This window comes from Scardinius erythrophthalmus (assembly GCF_964197995.2).
Source record: "Scardinius erythrophthalmus genome assembly, chromosome: 22".
Taxonomy (NCBI): domain Eukaryota; kingdom Metazoa; phylum Chordata; class Actinopteri; order Cypriniformes; family Leuciscidae; genus Scardinius; species Scardinius erythrophthalmus.
The window spans coordinates 22,544,604-22,569,116 of NC_138242.1; the positions used below are offsets into that span (position 1 = coordinate 22,544,604).

Below are 24,513 nucleotides of genomic sequence, written 5' to 3' on the forward strand. Positions count from 1 at the left end.
CGTCAGCGAGTGTCACAGTCCAGTTGCTGTTCGACAACAAGAGCGCGCTACTCCGCCTACCTTTTTCCACCAATCAGCGGCGAGGCCGCGTGCGCGGATTCAAACCCGTTTCCGGAAGAAGGCTGGGCGCGAGATTCGGCGGGATGGACAAAAAATGAAACAGAAAGAGTGGAAAAAAACACACGCGCTGAGAACACAGTACAGGGTGACAGTACAGAGGGGTGTGTGTTCAAAGCGGACAAGACTAACACAGAGCTATATTTATGGATTTTCTTCCTTTAGCATTTTGAGATCGCACTAAGTTAGAAGTTTTCTATTTTTTACTTTTATTATTTAATAATAAGAATTTTGGAAGGACATTTTTCATGGTCTCATATTTATTGCATTAGGGCTCTCGGGGATGTGACTGTATGGATCTGAAGCTTTTTGCGGAAAATATACCCATGTGTGACAGTGGCATGTGTGGATAAAAGTCATCTGTGTGTTTTGATTTCAAGAAGAATTGCACCATTGGATGTTTTAAAGACATTTTCTTTTGAAAAGAACTGGATTTGAACACAGTTGACATGCCCAATATGAAGTCTCGCAGGTGAGATAATGGATCGTACTCAGTGCCTTGTAAACTAAATCAAATAAAAAAAGCGAAATCAATCTTAAATTAAATGAGAATAATAATTGTTATTTTATGGATTGTGTACAAATGTACAGATCGTTTGTTGATGCCCAGCTTAAAACATCGGGAGATCGTATATATCATGTATAGTAACGTTATAGTATAGTATATATATATGGAGTTTTTATGATATTTGTGTCACAACAGAAATCGCTATGGCAACATTGAAGCACAAAATAACAATAATTAAGCATTTAACTGCACAATATAATCTAAAACGTTATTAAATTATGATATTTAACATGAAATGACAGGTCCCTATATGACGCGTCACGTTGCACCTGCTGATCAACGAGGTTGATCATGAGTTAAATACTGACTCGTGTTTAAAAAACATATTTCTTATTGCTAGTTCTACCATAATGTTTCCTCATGTCAAATGTCATTTGTCAAACAGTTTCAAATGTTTAAGATAAGTTTATTGTGTTAGCCTGAATGCTAGCGGTTAGCCTGTCCTAGATCATTCTCTATTGAACTGAACAGTACAGCCGGAGTGAACTAGCATGCTAACCGGCTATTTTATAATTCCTGAAGTAATCTTAGTCTAAATATTAAACGAAACTGGCCACAAGTAAATAAAATGTACTTTAAATTGTAAACTTGTGAATTAAATTTAATTTACTTTAAATGTATTTCAAATTAATCTACAAGTAAGAGTGGTAACAAAACAGAAATGGGGGAAGGTGCAAGTGATCCATCTTTAGAGGATTATATGGTATTAGATGAAACAGTTGGGTACTGATGCCTTAATAGGGCATTACATAATAACTACAGATTACTAACATAATATTTATGTAGAAAAAAATCAAATTACTAAAGCAGAATATTTAATCAGTTGTATCTTACTCTTTGTAAACATTTGCATATGTTTGAAATATTTTTACACTTACATAAATCTGAAAAGGTATATTTAGGAGGAATTTGTTTTGTTACAGTAACTGGAAATTAACTTACAACAACTTATATTAAGTTGATTAGCTGTAAAAATTGATTTGTGTTAAGATACACAATAAATATGAAACTATATTAATGTGTATTATAATAATAATAAAGGAGTAAGAATATTCATCTTGTGCGTAATGCTTTTGCACACTCATTCACATCTAGTTTGGATTCTAAAACTATGTGAGTCAGATTTTCCAAACGATGATGTTTATGAAGAACGGTGACATAGCCTACAGCTTGCTGTGCCTAAACAAACATGACCATGATGTTATTTATGGATGAATGAAGATGTTAACGTGTCTATGTGTGTGTGTCCTGGTAAAACCTACATTATGTGGACAAAATGTCCCCACAAAGATGGCAATATCGAAATCCATGTACTTGTGGGGACATTATTTGGTCCCCATGAGGAAAACAGCTTATAAATCATACTTTTTTGAAAATGTACAAAAGCAGAACGTTTTCTGTGTTTGGTAGGTTTAAGAGGAGGGTTAGTGTAAGGGGAGAGAATATACAGTCTGTACTGTATAAAAATCATTATGTCTATGGAAAGTGTGTGTGAATTTCTGTGTCAGACATTAATGGACGATATCAGAATGTAATTTCAAAAAGAAGACCAGCTGAAGGCCTTAATCTGACTGAGTGGATTTGTCGTTTGTACAGATTTGGTCAGTTTGGTCTGCCTCCTGACTGAATGATGTAAGCAAATCACCTCTGAAGTAAAATGGGCTTGTTTATCACCTCACCCCTTCCTTGAGGGTGGAGATCATACTAAATCATGTTTCTTAAATGAAACACTTCTTTCATCTGATGGCTTGTAATACAGAGAGCCAATGTTTCAATGATAAACATGCAGACTGGCAGCAAGAAGGATTTTGGACTTCCATATTTGTACCACTTTAGTCAAAGTTGGACTTCAGCCTAAACACATTTCCTCACAACTTTAGACTTTGCAGCAAAGCATTCTGGTTGAATGAGCTGTTGCATATTTCTTTAATGATCAGACTTCCTTCCTTGATCTTCTAGAAAATCTTTTAGCTTCACAACAAATAAGGCTTGAGCTTTGTGTATGTTGATAGTGACCTATATCATTGGATAAATGGTTTTCCATTAAGTTTGTGCTCTGGTATCCCAGGGAGACTTAACTACCCAGTGCATGGTGTTGATTAAAAACTCTCTACCTCACTGCATTGGTGAAATGTTACCAGGCAACAAGACTATAGGCTGAAGTCTGGACTGTCACTTTGAGTTACTTGTGTGAAAATAACTTCTTTTTCTTTTTGAATGTATTTTAATGGGTGGATTTTAGAATAATGGAAAAAATATATATTCAAATAAAAACAAAAATCTTTACATTTATGTATGAATGCAAAAACCAATGCACTTGAATCAATTGAATACTTCTGGAATTCATTTTGTAGCTTGCTTTGCTTGCTTGCAGACTAATTATACTCAGGCATGTCCTGTTTAACAAGCTAGAAGCATTTCTAAACTGTTTGCATTTTGTTTTTACAGATGATTGATCAAGCTTGTCTGCTCAGTGGTTTGTGTCAGAATAGATATGTGTCTTTTAATAGTGTTTGACTGTGTGTTTCTGTTTATGTTTAATGGCTGCAGTGAAGATGAGGATGATGAACGTCATTCTACAGATCCTGACAGCAAGGACTCCAAGAATTCTAAAAAGACCCTGAGCAAAATTAAATGGTCCCGGGATGAGGTACTTAATACATGAATTCTAATTTGCAACCAATTCCACATGTGCTATTTTAAGTTCAAATCAGATCATACTTACTCCTTGGGTTTCAATGATGAAACGGGAAGGGGTGGGAATTGCTACAGTGCTCTTAATGCTTCTGTCACAGTGGGCTAGTTGTTTCTGAGATGGAAAACTTCATGATCTCTGTTTCACAAACAGGATGAGAAGCTAAAGAAGCTTGTTGAGCAGCACGGAGCCGATGCTTGGAAATTAATTGCCAATTATTTCCCAGTAAGTAACTCACTGAATCAGATGCTAAATCTTTGAAAGTGTTTTTAAAATTGTGTACCTGTGGCTGGAATGTTAAAAACTGGTCTAGTTGTAAAGTGAATTGCTTACTTTTTCACATATTTATTATTTTTCTATGGAAGAACTAGTGTCTTCTGAAATATTTTAAATTAAAATAAAATGTAAAACCATTAAAGGAACACTATGCAACTTTTTTTGTTAAAAAATGCATAAGTGAGTACATCATGAATCCATCTTCCAAAACTTCAGTACGCATATCATAAGTGTTTATATTCCGACTATTTTAGACTGAGCGGGACACCAACCACTGCGGAGTAGCCCAGTACCTGTGTAACTCGTCATGTATATATAATGTTCTTCTGCAAGATGCATGTAGTTTTGTTTATTAACTGCTAGAGTGCTAAAAGTCACATAGTGTAACTTTAAAACAAATCTATTTTACACAAATTAGGCAAAAGGTGAGTCACGTATCAAGTTCTAACTTTAGACTGAAAATACTGTTGCAAATGAAAAGACTAGATAGAATTACAGCAGAACTATTGTTCAATTTATGTTGCATTATTTGTGACAGGTCTTTGTGTTAGTAAAGATGTTATTATAGGTGTATGTGTACTAGCTGCAGGTGTTGATGTGGGATTTTGTTGCACTTTGGTAGACAAGGACAGATGGTCAATGTCAGCACCGTTGGCAAAAGGTGCTCAACCCGGAGCTGGTGAAAGGACCCTGGACAAAAGAGGAGGATCAGAGGGTAAGACGAGCTGGGTGTTCTGTGTCCTCAGAGCAAGACAGAGATGGATGGATAAATGGCGATAGATGTAGGATTAGGAGGGGTGTGATGATCTCTTAGTTTTGATTCTGAGTTTTAGAATGTAAAAGTCATTGTTCTCTTCTACCACCAATAGAACTGAAAGCTTTTGTTTTTGACAACATTTCAGAAGAACTGACGCTGTTATAAATGCGAGAGGTTTCTTTCTGCCCTGTTCATTACATAATGGTAATGCAAAACTGAAGTTGTACATTCACTACCGTTCAAAGGTTTGGGGTTAGTCCGATTTTTTTTAACTATTTTGAAAGTCTCTAATGCTCATAAAGGATGCATGTATTTGATCAAAAATACAGTAAAATCAGTAATATTGTGAAATGTTATTACAATTTAAAATAACATTTAAGTATATTTTAAAATGCAATTTATTCCTGTTATTCCAAAGCTGAATTTTAAGCATCATTACTCCAGTCTTCGGTGTCAAATGATCATTCAGAAATCATTCTAATATGATGATTTGCTGCTCATTGTTTTTTTTATCAGTGTTGAAACAGTTGTGCTGCTTAATGTTTTTATGGAAACTGATAAATTGCTTTCAGGATCCTTTGATGAATACAAAGTTCAAAAGAACAGCATTTATTTAGAAATAGAAATCTTTTGTCACATTATAAATGTTTACAGTCACTTTTGATCAATTTAACGCATCTTATTGAATAAAACATTAATTTCTTTAAAAAAAATCTGCCTGACGACAGACTTTTGAAAGGTACTGAATATCATGATGTAAATGTGCAATCTATAGTTTAGAATTTAGTTTAGCTCTTGAAAATAAAAATAGAGGGGATATCAGATTGTCCAATTTTACGTCAGCTCAGCGACCAGGGTTGACTGTTTTTATTTGGCCAAGATTGAATAATTTGGAGTTCATCCTTACAGATTTTGGCAAAATATTCATATGGATGGAGTTCCAAATAAAGAGGATATTTTATAACCCTAGTGCCATACTTTGTTTCTGACCTCTCCACAGGTGATTGAGTTAGTTCACAAGTATGGGCCCAAACGGTGGTCAGTGATTGCCAAGCACTTACAAGGCCGCATTGGCAAACAGTGCCGAGAGCGCTGGCACAATCACCTCAACCCAGAAGTGAAGAAATCCTCCTGGACCCAGGAAGAAGATCGAATTATCTATGAAGCACATAAACGTCTGGGCAACCGCTGGGCTGAGATCTCAAAGCTGCTGCCTGGAAGGTAAAAAGCTCTTATTTTTACTCTAAAGCTATACAGAATATTGAAGAATACCAGTGTTCTTGTGTAGGCCAGAGAATGACATTTACCTTACTGTACGTTTATAGGACAGACAACTCCATTAAGAATCATTGGAACTCCACCATGCGCAGGAAGGTGGAACATGAGGGTTACTTGCAGGAGGCCAGCAAGAGCTACAGAAGTGACCCTGGTCAGAAGAAACGTCCCAAATCCAGCCAAGCTGTGGAATATTCACATGGCCAAAATCAACTGATCATGAGCAGCCAATCACAGGTGATAACACTCACAAGAATGCTATGTTTGCATCAGTATCATAAAGTGTGTGGCATACTTATTTTTTCACTTTGTAGATGTTCTAGAATGTTTATCTAAACCATGCTACCAATGATTTTATAGATAATCATTTATATTTAGGGAATTTAGAGATGCACAATATATTTATTCCATATTGGTGGATGTATATGCTAGTGGTCAATATTAATTATCCTTGCTAGTTTTCCTTGGTAGTTTTTTACAATTAGATTACCTCTGGTGTCATCTAAAGCTCAATTAATGTTCATATTTTAAAACACTAATAGTTTGATAACATTGTTAAATGTAATCTTTGTTAAATTTCATGAAAATGAATATCCAATTTTATACTGAATATTATAATGTTGTGATGTCTTAAAGGGATAGTTCACCCAAAAATGAAAATTCTGTCAGTAATTACTCACCCTCATGTTGTTCCAACCCCGTAAGTCCTTCGTTCATCTTCGGAACACAAATTAAGATATTTTTGATTAAATCTGAGCGCTGTCTCACTCCTCCATAGACTTCTAAGGGACTGAAACTTGCTGGCCCAGAAAAGTTATTAAAGAGATCGTTAATATAGTCCAAGTGACTACAGTGGCTTAATCTTAAGTTTATCAAGTGACGAGAAAACTTTTTGTGCTAAAAACAAAACAAAAATAATGACTTTATTCCACTATTCATTTCCTTCTCTCTGGGCCTCGAGTGAGTTAACGTAGTGTTTTTGCGCAGCGCGTCACACACATGACCATCGCCGGCCAATTGTGAGCCTACGTGGTGACGTGCAACACAGACGCGCTGCGCAAAAACACTACGTTAACTCACTTGAGGCCCAGAGAGAAGGAAATGAATAGTGGAATAAAGTCGTTTTTTTAGCGCACAAAAAGTATTCTCGTCGCTTGATAAACTTAAGATTAAGCCACTGGAGTCACTTGGACTATATTAACGATCTCTTTAATAACTTTTCTGGGCCAGCAAGTTTCGGTCACCAAGCAGCCTATGGAGAAGTGATCCAGCGCTCAGATTTAATCAAAAATATCTTAATTTGTGTTCCGAAGATGAACGAAGGTCTTACGGGGTTGGAACAACATGAGGGTGAGTAATTACTGACAGAATTTTCATTTTTGGGTGAACTATCCCTTTAAGTCAGTTGATAATTAAAAATGCCTGATTTTACTTATTTAGACAAAATAGTACAGAATTTTTATTTGTCATCCATTTATCTGTAATCAGCCATGACATGAAAATAATTTTTGATTGGACAGAATTGATCTGTTTATCTCTTTTTATACCTAATATAATAATAAATATTAGATATGAAGTATTCAGTAAACATACAAGCTTTCATATTGTTTTTGATTGGCAGCCGCCCAGATATCCATATGGTTCACAAAGCGACCAGTGTATGGAAAACATAAGTGTCGAGATCTCTAGCTTTATAACGGTAAGTCCTATGGTGCAGTTCTCACGGCATGCTTCAGTCTCCTCTGTATCTCTGAACTTTCTGCTTTCTGAAGTCTGTTTGTCTTTTCTATAAATAAATAAAATCCGACTCATATGTTTGTTGGTAATTGTTTAATCTGCATGTGTGTGGTGTGGTGTTTTAAACTGATCCATATCTGAATTTCACCAATGCCGTGATACAAATTTTAATTGAAACGTATTGACATTAATCTAATCTAGTACATTGAATATAAACTACATCAGCGTCCTGGGTGGTTTTGCTTGGTGAAATTCAGGACCTCATAAAAGTCTCGTGAAATTGTCAGTAAACTTTGTCTCAGTCTCTCTTTCCGCCTCTTCCTCCTGATTCTTCTTCCTCACAGCCGTGCCATGATGACCCAGAGAAAGAGAAAAGAATTAAGGAGCTAGAGCTGTTGCTAATGTCAGCTGAGAGTGAAGTCAGAAGACGGTCGGGCCCTCGTGTAAGAAACACTTGTGTGTGCGCGTAGAATAGTGCGCTATTGGTCCCTCCATTCCCATCTTACTCCCCCATACCTTCATTTCTAGCAGTGCTTAGTAAATCTTGCCCGCCTTCACTGCCTCCCTGCCTCACACCCTCCTGTGTGGTTTTATTTACTAAAACTACAGAGAGTAACCGCTTTGATGAAGTTTTGCTTTTATTAAAAGCATGTTTTTAATATATAATTATTTTATTACGCTTATTTATTGTTTATATTATTTTCTGCATCTTTATAAAATCTTATCTTTAAAAAAACATATTAATATAATAAATTGGCACAGTTAATTTATTATTATATATTATTATTACATTTAATTAATTATTCACAGTTTCCCTGTCAATAGTCAGCAAACCTACTGTTATCATTACCATAATATCGTTACCTTAATATCTTGAATGTTTACCAGAGATTTTAGCTTATGGTCAAAAAGTAATAAACTCAGATATTATTAGTATAGGTTTATTGGCACAGATGTGTGTTTGATTTTGCAGTTTAACGCTCCCCTCCACATCACTGCAGTTTATCGTTTTCCTTTGGTCTTTTCTTATCATATACTCCCTTACTGAATTCAATGGTTTGGTCCAATACAGAATCCAGAGAGCTACTCCAGCTGGTCAGACAGCCTGCCGGATGATACTGTCACCACCACAGAGAGTGTGGATGACAGAGGGGTGGAGCTGTGCCGTTTAGAGGAGGGCCAGCCTGCTAGGATGCCTCTGCCTCTCTCTCCTAGCAAGTTCCTGGCTGCTGAGGCCAGTGCTGTGCTGTCCACACTAGAGACTATTCCAGAGTTTGCAGAGACCATGGAGCTCATTGACTCAGTAAGCAGAGAATTACATATATATATATATATATATATATATATATATATAATGAAAATGTATTATAATATAAAGAATACAAGTGAATTTTCATTATAATGTATGAAAACTATCATTTTGTCCGATAACAGATATGGTACTGTACCTATATCCCTAAGATATGATGGGTAAATTTATTGTTTTTGAAATTGTATTTAGTCTTGCTAGTGGCACATTATACACTTCACTCTTAAAGAATGTTAAAGGCAGTATTTACTTTGGTTAGGTATGAAGTTATATATGTTATAGGTTTCATGTATATATTTTTCACTGTATTTCTGACAAAAACTAAAAACTTTACTAATATCGGTATTGTTTACATATTATTTACTCAATATGCATTGTAAATTTAGTTCTTTAGTTTAGTAAAATGACATCAAAGATGCAGTTTTTATTCGCCACCTAATGAAAAGTAATGGAACAATTTGTGTGTGTTGATGCTACAGGACCCTTTGGCCTGGAGTGATGTGACCAGCTTTGATCTTTCTGAGAGAGGCTCCTCCCCAAAACACGCTAACCCCACTGAGGAGAGGTGCACAGAAAGCCTTGCCTACTCAATAAATGCTCCAACTGTCCCAGTGATGAGCAGGCAGTGTGCTGCAGTGAGCCAGGGCAAGTCTGTGGCTCTTTCCAATAGATTCATCTCTCAACCAGCTTCCATGATGAGGAAGAAGAGGAGAGAGAGAGAGGATCAGTCACCTGCAGATGAAAGGAACTGCTGTTCTTTTATAGACAACAGTGGGAACTCGCCAAAAAACACCCCTGTCAAAGGCTTGCCATTCTCCCCCTCTCAGGTATGGGTAAATGTATAACATTTCACAACTTTTTAAAGCACAGAAATTTGTGGATTCTTGAAGTTAAAACTTTTTTTCATTTAGTTTTTCAACGTGTCCGGTGGTGAGCCCTTGAGCCTCGACAATCCTGCTCTTACATCCACTCCAGTATGTGGACAGAAATGCCTCCTCAATACACCCCACCAGAGAGAAACCACACCAAAACACCAGAAGGAGAATGCAGGGTCAGGGCCTATTCTTCACATCTGCTGTTTGAGAATAACGAGCTGACAATTTCAGAATCAAGATATAACTAATAGTATTTTGTCTTCACAGTTTTAGGACCCCGAAACTCCATAAGAACATTATAATCCACACTCCAAGAACACCCACCCCTTTCAAAAATGCCTTGGCTGCCCAGGAGAAGATGCATGGCCCATTAAGAATGGTGGTATGTCCTAGGGCCAGATTTACTAAACTAGCAAATTAGAGTGAGCGTGCAATTTCTCTAATTTTTCACTGTGTGTCTTTAGTAAATCCTGACAGTAGTTTATTAACACCAAAAGAGGGTTTGCGTTGGCACAAGGCAAGCTGTTAGTAAATCTGTAAATTGCTGTCAAAAAATGCTACAGCAAGATACACATAAAAAAAGCCTATATGTACCGTTGTGATATTTTTCATGACAATTAAGCACATTTTACCCCAAAACTCTCATTACTGTGTCAGGGTGTTAAGTTTTTTTGTAATGATGACTTTCATTCATTTTATTATTACGAGATTCCTAATACTGTAATACACCTTTATTTTTGATCAAATCTGCATAAATTAAAGGCAGTTCAACAAATACTTGTATAAATACAATTTTACATAAATGTTTTTTTAATGTCCCATGTCCATGTCCCCTGAGGGGCTCTGTATATTTCAGTTAGTTGACACCAAGTTAAAGTTTTTCCATCTAATATTTATATTTGGTTTATAGGTTTATTTCAGTTGATGATTTTTAATAGTTTTATTATTATTTTATTATTATTATTAACAACCCTGATTAGAATTATGTATGAGATGCTTAATTGTCCTGAAAATGTCACATTGCAAAAAAATCTTAATGGTTCTAAAAACATATTATGACTTGACAGGTTTCATGAGATTCACCTATAAAGGCTCTTCATGTGTTTATTCAGTGCTTCAGTCGCTAATTTGTCTTTTGATATATTACATTGGTGTGTTCAGCCCCAGCCTCTGGCACTTCTTGAGGAGGACATCAGAGAGGTTCTGAAAGAGGAAACAGGGGCTGACATCTTCACACAAGTGCAGAACCAGCTTCAGTACAGATCTTACGAGGTACTGGCCACTTTCTTACATACCTGTTTTCATAGTCATGCAAATAGGTTTAGTTTAAATATTCAGAAGGTTTCGTCGTCATTTTTAAACTGTGTCATTTTGGGTTCAAAGCAGATGGAAGCTCCTGCAAGGAAAGTGAGAAAGTCTCTGGTATTGGACAACTGGGAAAAAGACTGTTTGAATGTACAGCTGTTTCCCCAACAGCAGATTAACAACAATGCCGTGGTAAGACCATTATCCTACTCTACTAACTAATGATCATTAGCGTTTTTCTGTTTTGAGTTTACAACTCAACTTTTTTGTTTTCCCTCTTCGCCCTTCTTTTTCCACATAGTCTCACAGTGACGGCCTGTTGAACAGATCCATGCTAATGATGCCATTGACAGAGAGAGAGGAGAACTGTTGCTCTCCTAGATCACTGAAGGATTCGCTTTCATTAGTATGTTCCCTTAGCCCACAGGGCAAGAGAGAAAACATGACCCAAAGGAGCCCACCTTACCAAACACCCACTCCGGTAATTTACTCATTTGTTCCCTGACCATCAAGAGAAAAGGATCTGATATGACATTAATCTCCTTATATTGAGTGTGTTGCAAGTTAACACATAATTAACCCTCATTAACTCAAATAATCCTCAGAAATGTTTATAATTCAATGAAATTTTAGTTATAAACATGAGACCTTTGGACTAATCAGTTTTTTCAGTATTATTTACATACTAGTATTGTATTTACTATTTTGGATTGCCATTTATATTTTAATTTTATATGTGCTTTTGTGTTTTTTCTGTTTTTTTATATAGCTTTAATTTAGCACTTCAACTTTCAGGTAGTTGCCAAGAAAATATTTCTTTTTACGTTTTTAAATTAATCATTTTTAATCTTAAGTTTCAGTTAACAACAAAAATCATAGTTTTAGTAAACAATAACAACACTGTGTCAAACTCAAATACCTATGTTCTTATTCTTCTTCATTATACACAAATTTGAGACCTTTGAACCTTGTGGACATGTTGTAGTAAATTTTTGTGCTTTTTCTATTTCTATATAGCTTTAATTTTTATTTTTTATTTTTTTTATTAGAACTTCAACTTACCTATTGTATTTCAGATAATTGCCAATGACTCTTAGGGCCCTATTTTAACAATCTGAAACGCAAGTATCAAATGCGAAACGCAAGTAACTTTGTGGGCGGGTCTTGGCGCTGTTGCTATTATACCGGCGGGATAAATGACTCTTGCGCCCGACGCAAATCTAAAATGGGTTGGTCTGAAGTAGCTTCATTATGTGGTTTGGGCGTAACGTGAAATAAACCAATCAGAGCGTCATCTCACATTCCCTTTAAGAGCAGGCACGCTTGTTCCATGGCGGATTGCTATTACAATGGCGGATTTGCCAGGCACACGCCAGGAGCGGTTCACTGCCGAGGAGACCGATGTTCTCGTCAGGGCCGTAAAACACAGAGAAGTGACATTGGGGATGGGAGAAACCCACCCAAATTAGCTTTGGTTAAACAGGCGTATGATAATTTGGGTAAATGTGTAAGCTAGATTTATGCCTAATTTTTCACATCTTCATGGTCACCACAATGATTTCCCTCGTGTGTTAATATTTTTCCTTGTAATAATGTAGCCTATGATTTGCAAAAATGAAAACTGCTGCTTCTGTGTAGATGAGAGAATCAAAGTTTATGCACGTTGTGCACACGCTACATTATGGCCAAGCATGCGCCCTCAAAATAGCATATGAATAACATGCGCAACGCGCCACTGACTTTAGACTAGGTTTTTCCTGGTTAGTGGCGGAATTGTTTTCTAAACCTGCGAAATAGCATCAGGGAACGTGTGCGCCGGAACACGCCTCCTCTTTTCGCTGAACCGCCCCGGGAGCGCAAGTTCATTCCCTAATTTACCGACGTGCGTCTGTGGAGGGAAAAGTCCGCTGTGCGCGGGTGCAAAATAGGAATGATACATGCGTCGGTGTACAAAGTCAATTGTGCTGGGTGCAAGATAGGGCCCTTAATATCTAATGTCATTAGTTTCTATACAGCTTTCATTTATTTTTATTTACTATTTCAGCTTAAAATGATTTTATTTCAGATAGTTGCCAAGAAAACATTTAATTTTTTATTTTTATTTTACATTATTTCAGCTAACGAAAAAATTGTTCAGTTTTCGTTAATAATAACACTGGGTCAATCTCAAATACCTATTTTCTTATCCAACAGGCCAACAGCAATTGGGAGGCAGTGGTTTTTGGGAAAACGGAGGATCAGCTGATCATGACGGAGCAGGCCAGGCGTTACTTAAACGCCAACCCCACCGCCTGCATTTCCAGAGCTCTCATCCTTTAAACATCACTTCTGCACTACAGCAAACCCTCCCTCTTTTCCTCTATCACACCGGCATTTAACCTCTCCGACAATCTGGTGTAGGAAACAGGAACACTCACTATGATGTTTGCTAAACACCTACTGATATAACAGTGTATCGCTTAGGATTAAAAAAACTTGTATGGAAATGTAGTCAAAATACAGATAGCCCTAGATTTGCAGTATTTAGCTAACGGCATTTTAACATAGTTACTTTTATCCATTTTTAGCCGTAAAAAGTGTGCTGATTTTAAGGGCTGCTTTTCAATGAACTTTTTTAAGAAGGATTAAATCGCATAAATGACATTTTCAGATAGTTTTTAAGCTCTTTTTAGAGGATTTTAGAGACTGGTGTTAAGGATAGGGGAGCACTGGCAGTGTTGCACTACTGTGGTTGTTTGTTAGGGTGAGGAGCAGAGACAGTGTTGAGGAGTAACTGGATAGCACTTGCAACGTAATCGTTTCCGCTCCAAACGTAACAAATGTTCCACCCCGCTTATTATTATTTTTACGAGTAGGACACTCACTGAATGTATTGTATAGTGTGAATTTGCTAAGTTAACGTCTACTGGAAGGTACCTCGATCATTTTGTTTTTTGTTTTCCGTTATTTTTTGCTGTAAAATGAAGGTTGTTGAAGTGAATTATACTTCGAACATCTGGAGAGGCGTAAAATCGACTTGTGTTTGCAACTGAAGTCTAAATCTAGCATCGTTGCTGCTTTTGAAATTGTTCTCCTCTTAGCCGAAATTATGTTTGGTACCAATATCTATGCGCACGTCGCATTATAAATAACACGTTCCAAGAACAGATACGTAGGTGAGATTTGTTCGTTTAGAGCTGTAGGTTCTATTTATTAAATCTTTACTAATTTATTTATTTCAAAGATATAAAGAAATGCTCTAATTATATTTCTGTTCTGTTAAAGATTTGACTACCTTCCATCTCATACTTCTGATTTCAATAACACTGCCACTAATTTCTTGGCCTGTACAGTAAATTTAACATCCTTTCAAAGGTTCCGTCCTCTTTACACCAATTGGTTTTCCGTAAAAGTAGCAGCATTCAACCTCCAAAGGTGGGGAAATTGCACTTTTAAATATTGTATAAATGTTGGTTTGTCATTAGTATCTTTACGTTTTGTTGTATGTGGGTATTTTTAGTGGTGGCTGAATGTATTTAAACATATCATTAACACTGACGGGTCAGGATAACATCCGAAGGGGAAATGATGTAAACGTAGTTCCTCCCATTTTCTCGCTCTCGAAAAATGTTCATAAGGTTTTGCTCGCTGCTACTGAGAGTTACAGCAGGAATGGATACAAGCACAATTGACTGAAGGAAGTGTTGGACAATTGCTTTGCTCTCATATGAGATGAAATGTTGAATGAAATGTCATGTTTTATTATTTTATACTGAGAAGAACCCATGTAAAATAGTTCCACGTTATTTATATTGATAAGTTTGTCTGAGCAAAAAACAGACCCCGATGTTAAAGGATTCGGCAGTATTAGCATTACGTATTGGGGTTTTAACACGTTTTTAATAATTTAATAAGACAGAATGATATTTTGTAAAAAGTTTACTTGTTGTTAATTGTAACCCAGATAATAAAATGCAAAAACTCACCATCTGTATTCAAAGAAACACTACACATTGTGTCCATCACCGTATCTACGTTACGGAGAGATTCATTTATTTTGGCTCACATAACATTGTAGATAACTGCTTAATGTGTTTTTTTCTTTGTTTGTCTTCATTTTACTGTCTAAATGTTTGTCTTTGTTATTTCCTTTTTTCTGTAGACTTGAGGGAAGCAAGTATATGTAGCAAACTGACATGCATGAAAACAAGCAGCACACTTTAACTGACATACTCATTTCTCATGCAATGTAATGTATTTGACATTTTCCGTAAAAAAAAAACAATTATTACCTGCTTGTCTGATATTACAACAAACTTGTTGAATAGCTATGTTGTCATTTACATACCAAAAAATAAAAAAATGCTCTTCAAATGTGCCACGTTTGTATTTTTCTTTGTAGGTTGTGGGTTATTTTCTGAATTGCACCCTGAAACTGATTCAAACAGTATTTAACTTTTTGATTGACAGTTCTTCCATCCTTCCCAGAACCTAGTTTTTCATCTAATAATCACCGTCATGTTCATGTCACCCTGTAAAAGACCTCAAGAGAGTCCTGTTCTCTTCTGAAGGCTGGGTGTTTACAGCAGTAATGGAAGTTAAGGTCTCTTTGAGTTGACAGCCATCCCCTGTCACCAGACCTGGGGGTGCCGCAATCTCCACCCTTTGGGGTCCGTGGACCCACACCCTCCCTGAACAACACAGCTCTCCACAGGTCAGCTTCTCTCTCTAAAGAGGCCCACTCGGCCATGAAATAATGTCTTTTGGCTCTATTGTTCTGCATGTCTGTTGGTTTTGCAGGCCCATTCACTCAATTTCCCCTGAATAGAGGGGGGCAAGACCCCACTGACATGCCTTCTGCTGTTGACGGCCATTACAAGCCTATAACACATGTGCTCTTAAATGTTTCTTTCAAATTTAGAGAACACTTTACTATTGTATTTTTCAAATGGTCAGTGTGCAGGTTGAGAGATGTCAAAAGCCCATTGGGGATAAATTGGCTGGCTGGTTTGGGCTTTTGTAAAGTGCACTGTGTTCTTGATGGCTACTGTAATGCACTGTGTTCTTGATGGCTACTGTAGCCATTTTGGCTCAACGCAAAACAAACACCTGTTGTACACCCTGACAGTGATGTGTAAATTTAGAAAGCACTTTAATCTTTAGCGTGAAATGCAAGCCTTGACCTTGATTGAGGTGATTATTCGTCTTCAAGTTGTAAAATTAGCCTACTCTGTTGGTCAGCTGATAAAATGCTGACTATTTGTGATGGCTTTATGTAGGCTAAGAAGATTTAGAACAATGGGAACACATTAAAGAATTTAATAAAGACTGATATTTATGTAGTGAATAGTCAATTTTGTCTATTTATACGTTGGTCTAAAAATTTTATTATAAATGTGTATTAATGTTTTTTTTTTATTATTATTATTATTATTATTAATGCACATCGAGGAAAATTACCCTTTTAATATCCTTATCCAGTAGCGCGAACAAATGAAAAGTCATGCTCAAATTCATTGGCTAACTGTAGGCTACTACTCAGTAGTGACGAATCTACAGAAGAAATCATATCTAACAGCCTATTCATTGCCTACTTGCTAGAGTGAATGGAAATTGTCAGTCTTACTCTTACTTATAGCCTATAATGAGCTTATCTTAAAAGAATAATGGCAACAACAAAAAACATCTTTGAGAAGACTTCGCCAATCGCCAGCTGCTTCGCAGAAACAAACAGTATGTTCCTATTTAAGAGCATGACTCTTATAAACTGGTTATTTTTAGTGAATCAAAAATCTAGCATAGTCAAATTGAATCGCGAACAAATAACTTTTGAGTCGGTTCTTTTAATGAATCGCTCAAAAAGCTTACGAGTTCGCGCCTTTTGCGAATCCTTCACTAAATGAACTCACTGAATCCGTCAGGTTACTGTACCTGACTGACTCATTGACTGAACTGCTTCTTATTATTATTTTCAGTTATGTCCGTCGTAAAATGAAGCATTTTTTGTGTACTTTAGTTTAAAGGGTTAGTTAAACCGAAAATGAAAACTCCGTCATCATTTTCTCACCCTCGTGGTGTTCAAAAACTTTCTTTAACCTGGAGAACACAAAATAAATTATTTGGAAGAATGTTGCTTACCAAACAATTTTAGTTAGCCTACCAATGACACACAAACAACAAAAAAAAAATTTGTGAGGTTTGTCAAACTTACATTAATAACAATTTCAACCACCCCAAATTACTATTATTGGTCACTATTTTTCTTGATTTCTATTTTACTGTAATTTTGAGCTTGATATATAGCCCATGAGGGAATACCACTATCATGCACACTTCCATAAATGCATGTGTGTGTGTGTGTGTGTGTGTGTGTGTGTGTGTGTGTGTGTGTGTGTGTTTTGAGGTGTCCCAGTGCAGCATGTGGTACAGAGCCATCCCTTGAAGCCCCTCCCTTGGGACTGTGTGCACATTGCCTGCCATTGTGTGCAGTAGACAGCAGATGGTAGGCTATGGCAGCAGTGACAGACCTAGTCATCTGGCAGGCACCCACATTTCAGGCGGGAAACTCAAGCGTGTTGCTCTGCTGCCAAAGGTGCCAATTAATATAGGTCAGTCTTTCCACTGTTTATGACTGGCTGACTGCTGAGAGTGTGGACACTGAGCTAGCCAGGCACATAGCTATACTGTAGAGACTTGCTATAAATAAGCTCATAGGTGATTTTTGAGTTTCGAATGCAAAAGGGGCCCTTGCCATTAAACTCAACAGAGGCCTATAGTGTAGGCTACTACGCTTCATAGTAAGTAGCCTATGAATGATTCTGCTGTTCACAGTTTAGCATGCAGGCCATTTATGCCACAAAATTATAAAAAAAAAAAAATAATAATAATAATAAAGGTGACTGCAACTTTTTATCTTACAATTCTGACTTTATTTCTCACAATTCCTAGTTTATATTTTCCTAGTTATTTTGAGTTAACATCTCACAATTCTGACTTTCTTTCTCAGAATTTGAGTTTATAACACTCAATTCTGACTTTCTTTCTTGCAATTTTGAATTAACATTTTGCAATACTTTCTTTGTTTATATCACACAATTTTGATTCCCTCCCCCACATAATTGCATGTTTACACTGTAAAACAATTTTTTTTTTTATCACAACATTTTTTCTTTTGTCCAATCAACTTAGATTATTTATGTGGTTCAGATAACACAATATTTTGAGTTTTTGTTGATTAAACCAATCTCTTTCACTGTATTAACTCATTTTTATTTTATTTCAACTAGCTTAATTTTAATGCAACCAGGTTAGGCTATACTTACTTTAAGTTAAACCAACAATATTATTTTACAGTGTATATCTCGCTTTTTCCCCCCACAAAATTTCAGTTTACATCTTGGAATTCAATGTTTTTCCTCTCAGTTCTGAGTTTATATCTCTTGTAAGGGGTGACTAATTTTGTGGACGAAAGGATTTGTCTGTATCATGAAATGCTATTTTCTTCACAAAATGTTTTGGTAAATTTCATTTTGTATTACAATACTAATATTTAATTTACAAAACGTCTTTCGAGATTTTCACAACAAAAAGCAAGAATTATGAGATATAAACTCATAATAAACTTTAAAAATATAGTCATTATTGTGAGATCTAAACTCAAAAATTGTGAAATATGTCAGATAAAAAGTCGCAATTACTTTTTTGAGTTTTTTTAATTTTAAGTTAGAAAGTTTAGAGACCCCCCCCAACCCCCAAAAAATTTTTTATTTAACTTTAAACTAGGGCTGTCAAACGATTAATCGCGATTAATCGCATCCAAAATAAAAGTTTGTGTTTACATAATTTATGTGTGTGTACGGAGTATAATTATTTTCTATATATAAATACACACACATGATATATATATTTAAGAAAATGTGTTATTTATATATAAAATATTTATATATAAATTATATATAATATAAATATATATACACAGTATGCAAATATTTCTTAAATATATACATGCATGTGTGTGTATTTATATATAGAAAATAATTATACACCGCACACACACATGTATTATGTAAAAACAAACTTTTATTTTGGATGCGATTAATCGCGATTAATCATTTGACAGCCCTACTTTAAACCCAATGGTTTGGTTTGTACATATTTGACCCAAACACGAGTTGACAACCAGCATTTTTTAGAGTAGGATGCAACACCAAAACTGGTTCAAGACAGATTTTTCCTGTTTGAAATGGGTGTCCTGGTGAAGAGGCACCTGGTCAATGGGATGGGTTTATTATGGGTGGGTAGATCTAAGTCTTTCTCCAGACTAGCAGCTGTTCCTCAGGTGAGCTGCAGGTGACAGATGCTGCGAGATCACTGCAGCAGTTCACTGTACTCATACCTTATTTACTCTTTTGAATTTTCTGAAGTGCAGTTGCACATCAACATGACATCAACAGTCACTGCATCAATGGATTAGGATTAATTAAATTCTGTAAGAGCCCTGCAAAAGGGTCCAGGAGAAAGCTGAAGTCATTGTGACCAGTAAGCCAAGCTCAGCAGATGGCCAAAGCATCTTATTATGATAAAACCTGAGAGAAGTCATTTACTGGGGCTGAGTCGAAGGAAACAGTATAGCAAAAGTTAATCTTATAATAGTGTGCATGATGAGCACTTCATTTCAAACTGAAGTACAGGGATTTGATTTAGCAGCCAGACTGGTCTAGGGGAAGATAATTGTTGTTACATTAAATATATGTTAGTGGTTGATAAGTTTGACATGTTTATTGGTCAGACCTTTTCTGTGCCACTAGCCCCCCCAAAAAGTTGTTTTCTTTAATTCACAGCAATCAAGAATTTATTATAGGTAATATATAAAAATATACGGTAACAACTTTAGTTTAGGGTCCAATTAACTGTTGCTTATATAGGATATTGGCTGTTTATTAGTAGGCTATACTTATAAAGCACATATTAATGCAATTCTGCATGACCATATTCTACATCCCTTCATCCTACCTAATACCTAAACTTAACAATAACTTTACTAATATGCAGTAATAGGAGTTTGAGGCAAAAGTCATATAATAGTTAATAATAAAAATTTTACCCTAATCTAAAGTATGACCAAATATGCATAACACACATACATATAAAAATCCACAAATGCATAGAAATATGTTTCTTAGGATTAATGTTTTAATTTAAAAACAAACAAAAAAACAAATAGGGATTATAAGTAAAAATCTAAATTTGAGAAAAGTGACGAACAGTATTTCAGTGCAAAAAAATTATAACACACTGCAGTTAATTACATCAAATCCTTCAAATATTTATAAATAAAATATAAGGCAAATATTGAGCAATGAAATTACTATTTTGAGGTGAGCATTTATTAATATCCAGTGTGGTAAAAAAGAAGAAGGAAAAAGTTGTTTAATAGTGTGTTACAATTGCCCTCAACCAATGTTGCAGGTTGTAACATTATGACTTATAAAATTCAATATTACAATAAATTATTTCTAAATGCAAATATGTTGATGATGCTGTTACTTCTGGCACATGTACTGTACACGTTCCTTACACCAAAACATCACTGGTCTGTGAGTTACAAAGCAGAATAATTGCCCCGAGTCTCCCCCAGTATAGTATCACAGGGTTGTTAATGAGTCAACGTGGCTATTAAGAATGCACATACACAAAACAGCTACAGTACTACTTCTCCTAAGCCTTCTGTAAAGGAGTCATTCAATCAGCCTCAGAAGCCCCATTGGTGGCCTCCTGGCAGTGGCTTTTCCTACGGTGCTTGGACAAGATTCTCTAGAGCATGTTGGGAGAGCTGTGTGCCCGGGCCTCACGTCTGAGCGCCAGGAAAGCGCCCTCCTCCCTATCTTTCCCCCTGGGGACTTGTAGCCTGCCTCTGCTGGGGAACACAAAGAGGAAACAACAAGCACAAAGGACCTGTTTATTCCCGATGACCCAGATTCCAGAGCTTTGACGAGGGGAGATAAGTGACAGGCTGTTCAGTATTGGTCCTAAACCATCACCAATCAAAAGACCACAGCGAGGTTTAATCCGCCACACCTTGACCGCTCAGAACAAGACCACATAGTCTCTCGAACGCAGAGAGTCATCACATAGGAATTCATGCTTGTGAAAAGTGTGTAATTGCACTGGCAGCGTTGTTTATTGGTTGAGTAATGGCATGAAAAGACTTTCCACTGAATTCAGAACAGTACGCAAACATGTTTCCTGCTCATTTTATGCAGTATCAGTTAAAAGTTTAGAATAATTAGGACTTTTTATTGTTTTTGAAATAAGTCTCACCAAGGCTGCATTTATTTGATGAAAAATACAGGAAAAGTAATAATGTGAAATATTATTACAATATAACTGTTTTTATTTGAATATTAGAAAGTGTAATTTATTCCTGTGATGTAAAGCTGAATTTTCAGCATCATTACTCTAGTGTTCAGTGTCACATGATCCTTCAGAAATCAGTTTAATACTGACTTGTTGCTCAAGTAACATTTCTTATTATTGTCAATATTGAGAATAGTTTTTGTTGCTTAATAATTTCTAAGTAATGGCTGGTGAGTAACTTACATTTTAAAATACATTCAAATTAGTGCTGGAACACGATTAATCGCATACAAAATAAAAGTTTGTGTTTACATAATGTATGTGTATACTGTGTATAATTATTTTGTATTATGTAAATACACACACATGCATGTATAATTTAAGATTTTTATTTATTTATATATAAAATATTTATATTTCTATATAATGTATAAATATATACACAATACATTTATGCAAATATGTCGTAAATATATAGGCTACATGAATGTGTGTGTATTTATATATACAAAATTATAATAGGCTACACAGTACACACACATATATTATGTAAACGCAAACGTTTATTTTGGATGTGATTAATCGCGATTAATCGTTGCCCAGAAAACAGGTCTTTTCAATTGTAATAAATATTTCACATTATTTCTGATAACTGAATTTTTTATCAAATAAATGCAGCCTTTGAGCAAAAGATACTTCCTTCAAAAACATAAAAAAATCTTGATTATTACAAACTTTTGATCAGTGTATATCAAATGCATAAAAGCCTCTAGGAAGTGTTTATTGTGCAAGAATCGATCAGGCCTGTGTGCATTGTTAGCGAAAGAGCTGTGAGCCACCTGTTTGGGGGAGTGTGATGCTGGGAGGGGGAGCAGCTGCCCGTGTGTGTCGGTGGGGGTCGACGGGCGTCAACTTCTGTAATTTGCAGACTCATTATGTATGGTGGCATTATACGCACCCCGTGCCCTCCCCAAGGATCACGACAGTCCCAGCTTGGTTTGAACTGTGCCGTCGTAAGCCATTCTTAGTGAGCTCATGCCTTTAGGAACATAAACAAAAGCTTTAAATCACAAAGAGACCAGATTTGCTGCATTCTCGTAGGCTACTGTGCTAAAATTCACCAATTTATGTAACAAATATGATGCAGGAGGAATATAGTGTATGAAATTATGCACGTTCATAAAATAAAGCTTTTGTCACTGTCTGAGCTTAGTTATTTCATTTATATGTTTGTCATGACTCAGACCTAACCTGAGACACATGGGACGGGGAAGAAGCCCCTGCTGGCTGTCCTGCACGCGCCCGGTCCATGACCGATTCATGCTTTGAGAGTACCTCAATGACGTCACCCTCTCTGAGTCGTCTGGAGTAGAGGCTGACATTTTTTCGGGAATCCCACGGGTCACGGGATTCCCGTGGGATTCCTGCAGGATGGGAGTCATCTTTGCTATTAATCACGGGATTTGGACGGTACAGGATAAATGGTTAACGGGAGCAGACGGGAGCGGGAATCAACCAATAGCAAAGACGACAAAAAAAAAAAAAAAGTAAATGCACCATTTTGTAGTTTCCTTTTAACCTGTTAAGCCTCACCAGTGCGTCGGCGCACTGAAGCGTTTTTTTTATTTTATTTATTTAGTTCAAAGTTACTATCAGATTTAATGTTATACATTGACAAACTATAGGCTACATCATTAAAAAGATATAATACTCAAGTTTCAGTATTTGACCACTATTGTATTCTGAGAAACTTATAGTGACAGTTATTTCTTAATTTGTGTCAGGAGTTATGAAATGAAAAAAATGCGTCGATACCTTTAATATGAATTATGCGCGTCAGCCGCTTTCATTCACAAAAAAACCTCCCGTGCTGTCGTCATGACAGCGATACACAAAATAACGTCCCTCAGGGCTTTAGCTCAAAAATGTGCAGATTTTGAGAAATATTGATAGATTCTCATAGATTTACATCAGATTTCTATTGACAGGAATAATATTTATTGAATTTATACCCATAATTGGACTCATTATGCAAGAGCATAATTGATGAAAATCGTTAACATGTAATTAAAAAAAACTATAAATGTAAACTATAAATGTATTGTTTACTCAACAATAAATGAGAAAAAGGCAGCTTTATGTGCTGTTTGGGTTTATTAAACTATTGTAGACATGGTGTGAACTATGTACTGTTTTTCTTTTATTTGCTGTCTTACATTTTCTGGAGAAAATCTAGAAACGGGCTCAGCAGCTGGTCTAAAACAGTATGGAGAGCAGATTAAATCAAATTATGTATTAACTAAACACTAATTGAAGAAAAAAATATATGGGAGCGGTACAGGAGCGGGAGTCAGTTTAAACAGGAGCGGGATGGGAGTGGGAGTCAATTTACCAGGAGCGGGATGGGATGGGATTGTTTTTAAAACTTTGGTCTGGGAGTGGGACGGGACAAGATTTCTTTCTATGGGAGTGGGACGGGACAGGAGTGAAAATCCACTCCCGTGTCATCCTCTAGTCTGGAGGTCCCATAGACATATATTTAATATGCCCTGGTCCGGCCATTCAGGCGTGTAGCAGTGTGTTACCACCATCTAGTGGACAGATTATGAATTATATACTCCCGTTTAAGAATTAAATATGGATTACCCCCCCCCCCCACCCCCACCCCCAAGTCAAAACTGGAATGCACAGAAATGCAAATAATTTAAAATGAAATGAAATTGCTATTTATGCAGTGGATTGTCCAAATTGTTAAAACAAATTTGTCTTCCAATGTGTTCAACATATCAACAAATGCAATAATACTCAAATTAAGTCAGACATTAGACAACTCAAATATGCATAAATAAGCACAAATAGGCCAAACACATGCTAAATCGCGAAGGACAAACCTTGTGGAGAGAAAACGGTTGTGAAAACCTCAAACTGTCCATTGCTTTGCATGTAAATGTGCTGTTGCATCCGGAGGCCTGTTTGTGAGATCCACTGACAGAGATCCCTCTGTTTCTGTATCTGTCCTAAATAAACGCTGCTCACTAATCCACTGCTGCTGATATTTAGGGCTTACTTGACATCAACCCAGATCTTCTGCAACAATATCTTTTGATAACATACTGTGGATGATGCTGCATGCATTTTTGAGTTTCGAAATGTATATGATGAATATGTAAATGTTTTGCAAGATTCTGTGGACACAAAAAATTATTTAGATTCTGCAAATATTTCCAAGCACTCATGCAAACACATTACTTATTTATTTTGGGT

General features: G+C 36.2%; 1 protein-coding gene across 1 annotated transcript; it reads left to right on the forward strand.

Moving 5' to 3' along the window:
* The first annotated feature begins 180 nt into the window (after positions 1-180).
* mybl1 (v-myb avian myeloblastosis viral oncogene homolog-like 1) lies at positions 181-15,270 on the forward strand. Its single transcript, XM_081352434.1, has 15 exons — positions 181-589; positions 3,236-3,335; positions 3,534-3,605; positions 4,279-4,371; positions 5,414-5,634; positions 5,739-5,925; positions 7,310-7,387; positions 8,498-8,728; positions 9,214-9,561; positions 9,646-9,785; positions 9,877-9,991; positions 10,771-10,881; positions 10,993-11,106; positions 11,216-11,395; positions 13,108-15,270. Exons 1-15 carry the CDS (start codon positions 567-569, stop codon positions 13,231-13,233), a joined length of 2,139 nt encoding a protein of 712 aa, XP_081208560.1. The 5' UTR covers positions 181-566; the 3' UTR covers positions 13,234-15,270.
* Positions 15,271-24,513: the final 9,243 nt, after the last annotated feature.

Bases quoted from the DNA above. Each gene is read 5' to 3' on its own strand.
- mybl1 (XM_081352434.1), top strand. From the start codon at position 567: ATGCCCAATATGAAGTCTCGCAG. The intron at 3,606-4,278 runs GTAAGTAACTCA...GCACTTTGGTAG, and splicing joins TAATTGCCAATTATTTCCCA to ACAAGGACAGATGGTCAATG. The intron at 9,786-9,876 runs GTCAGGGCCTAT...TTGTCTTCACAG, and splicing joins CACCAGAAGGAGAATGCAGG to TTTTAGGACCCCGAAACTCC.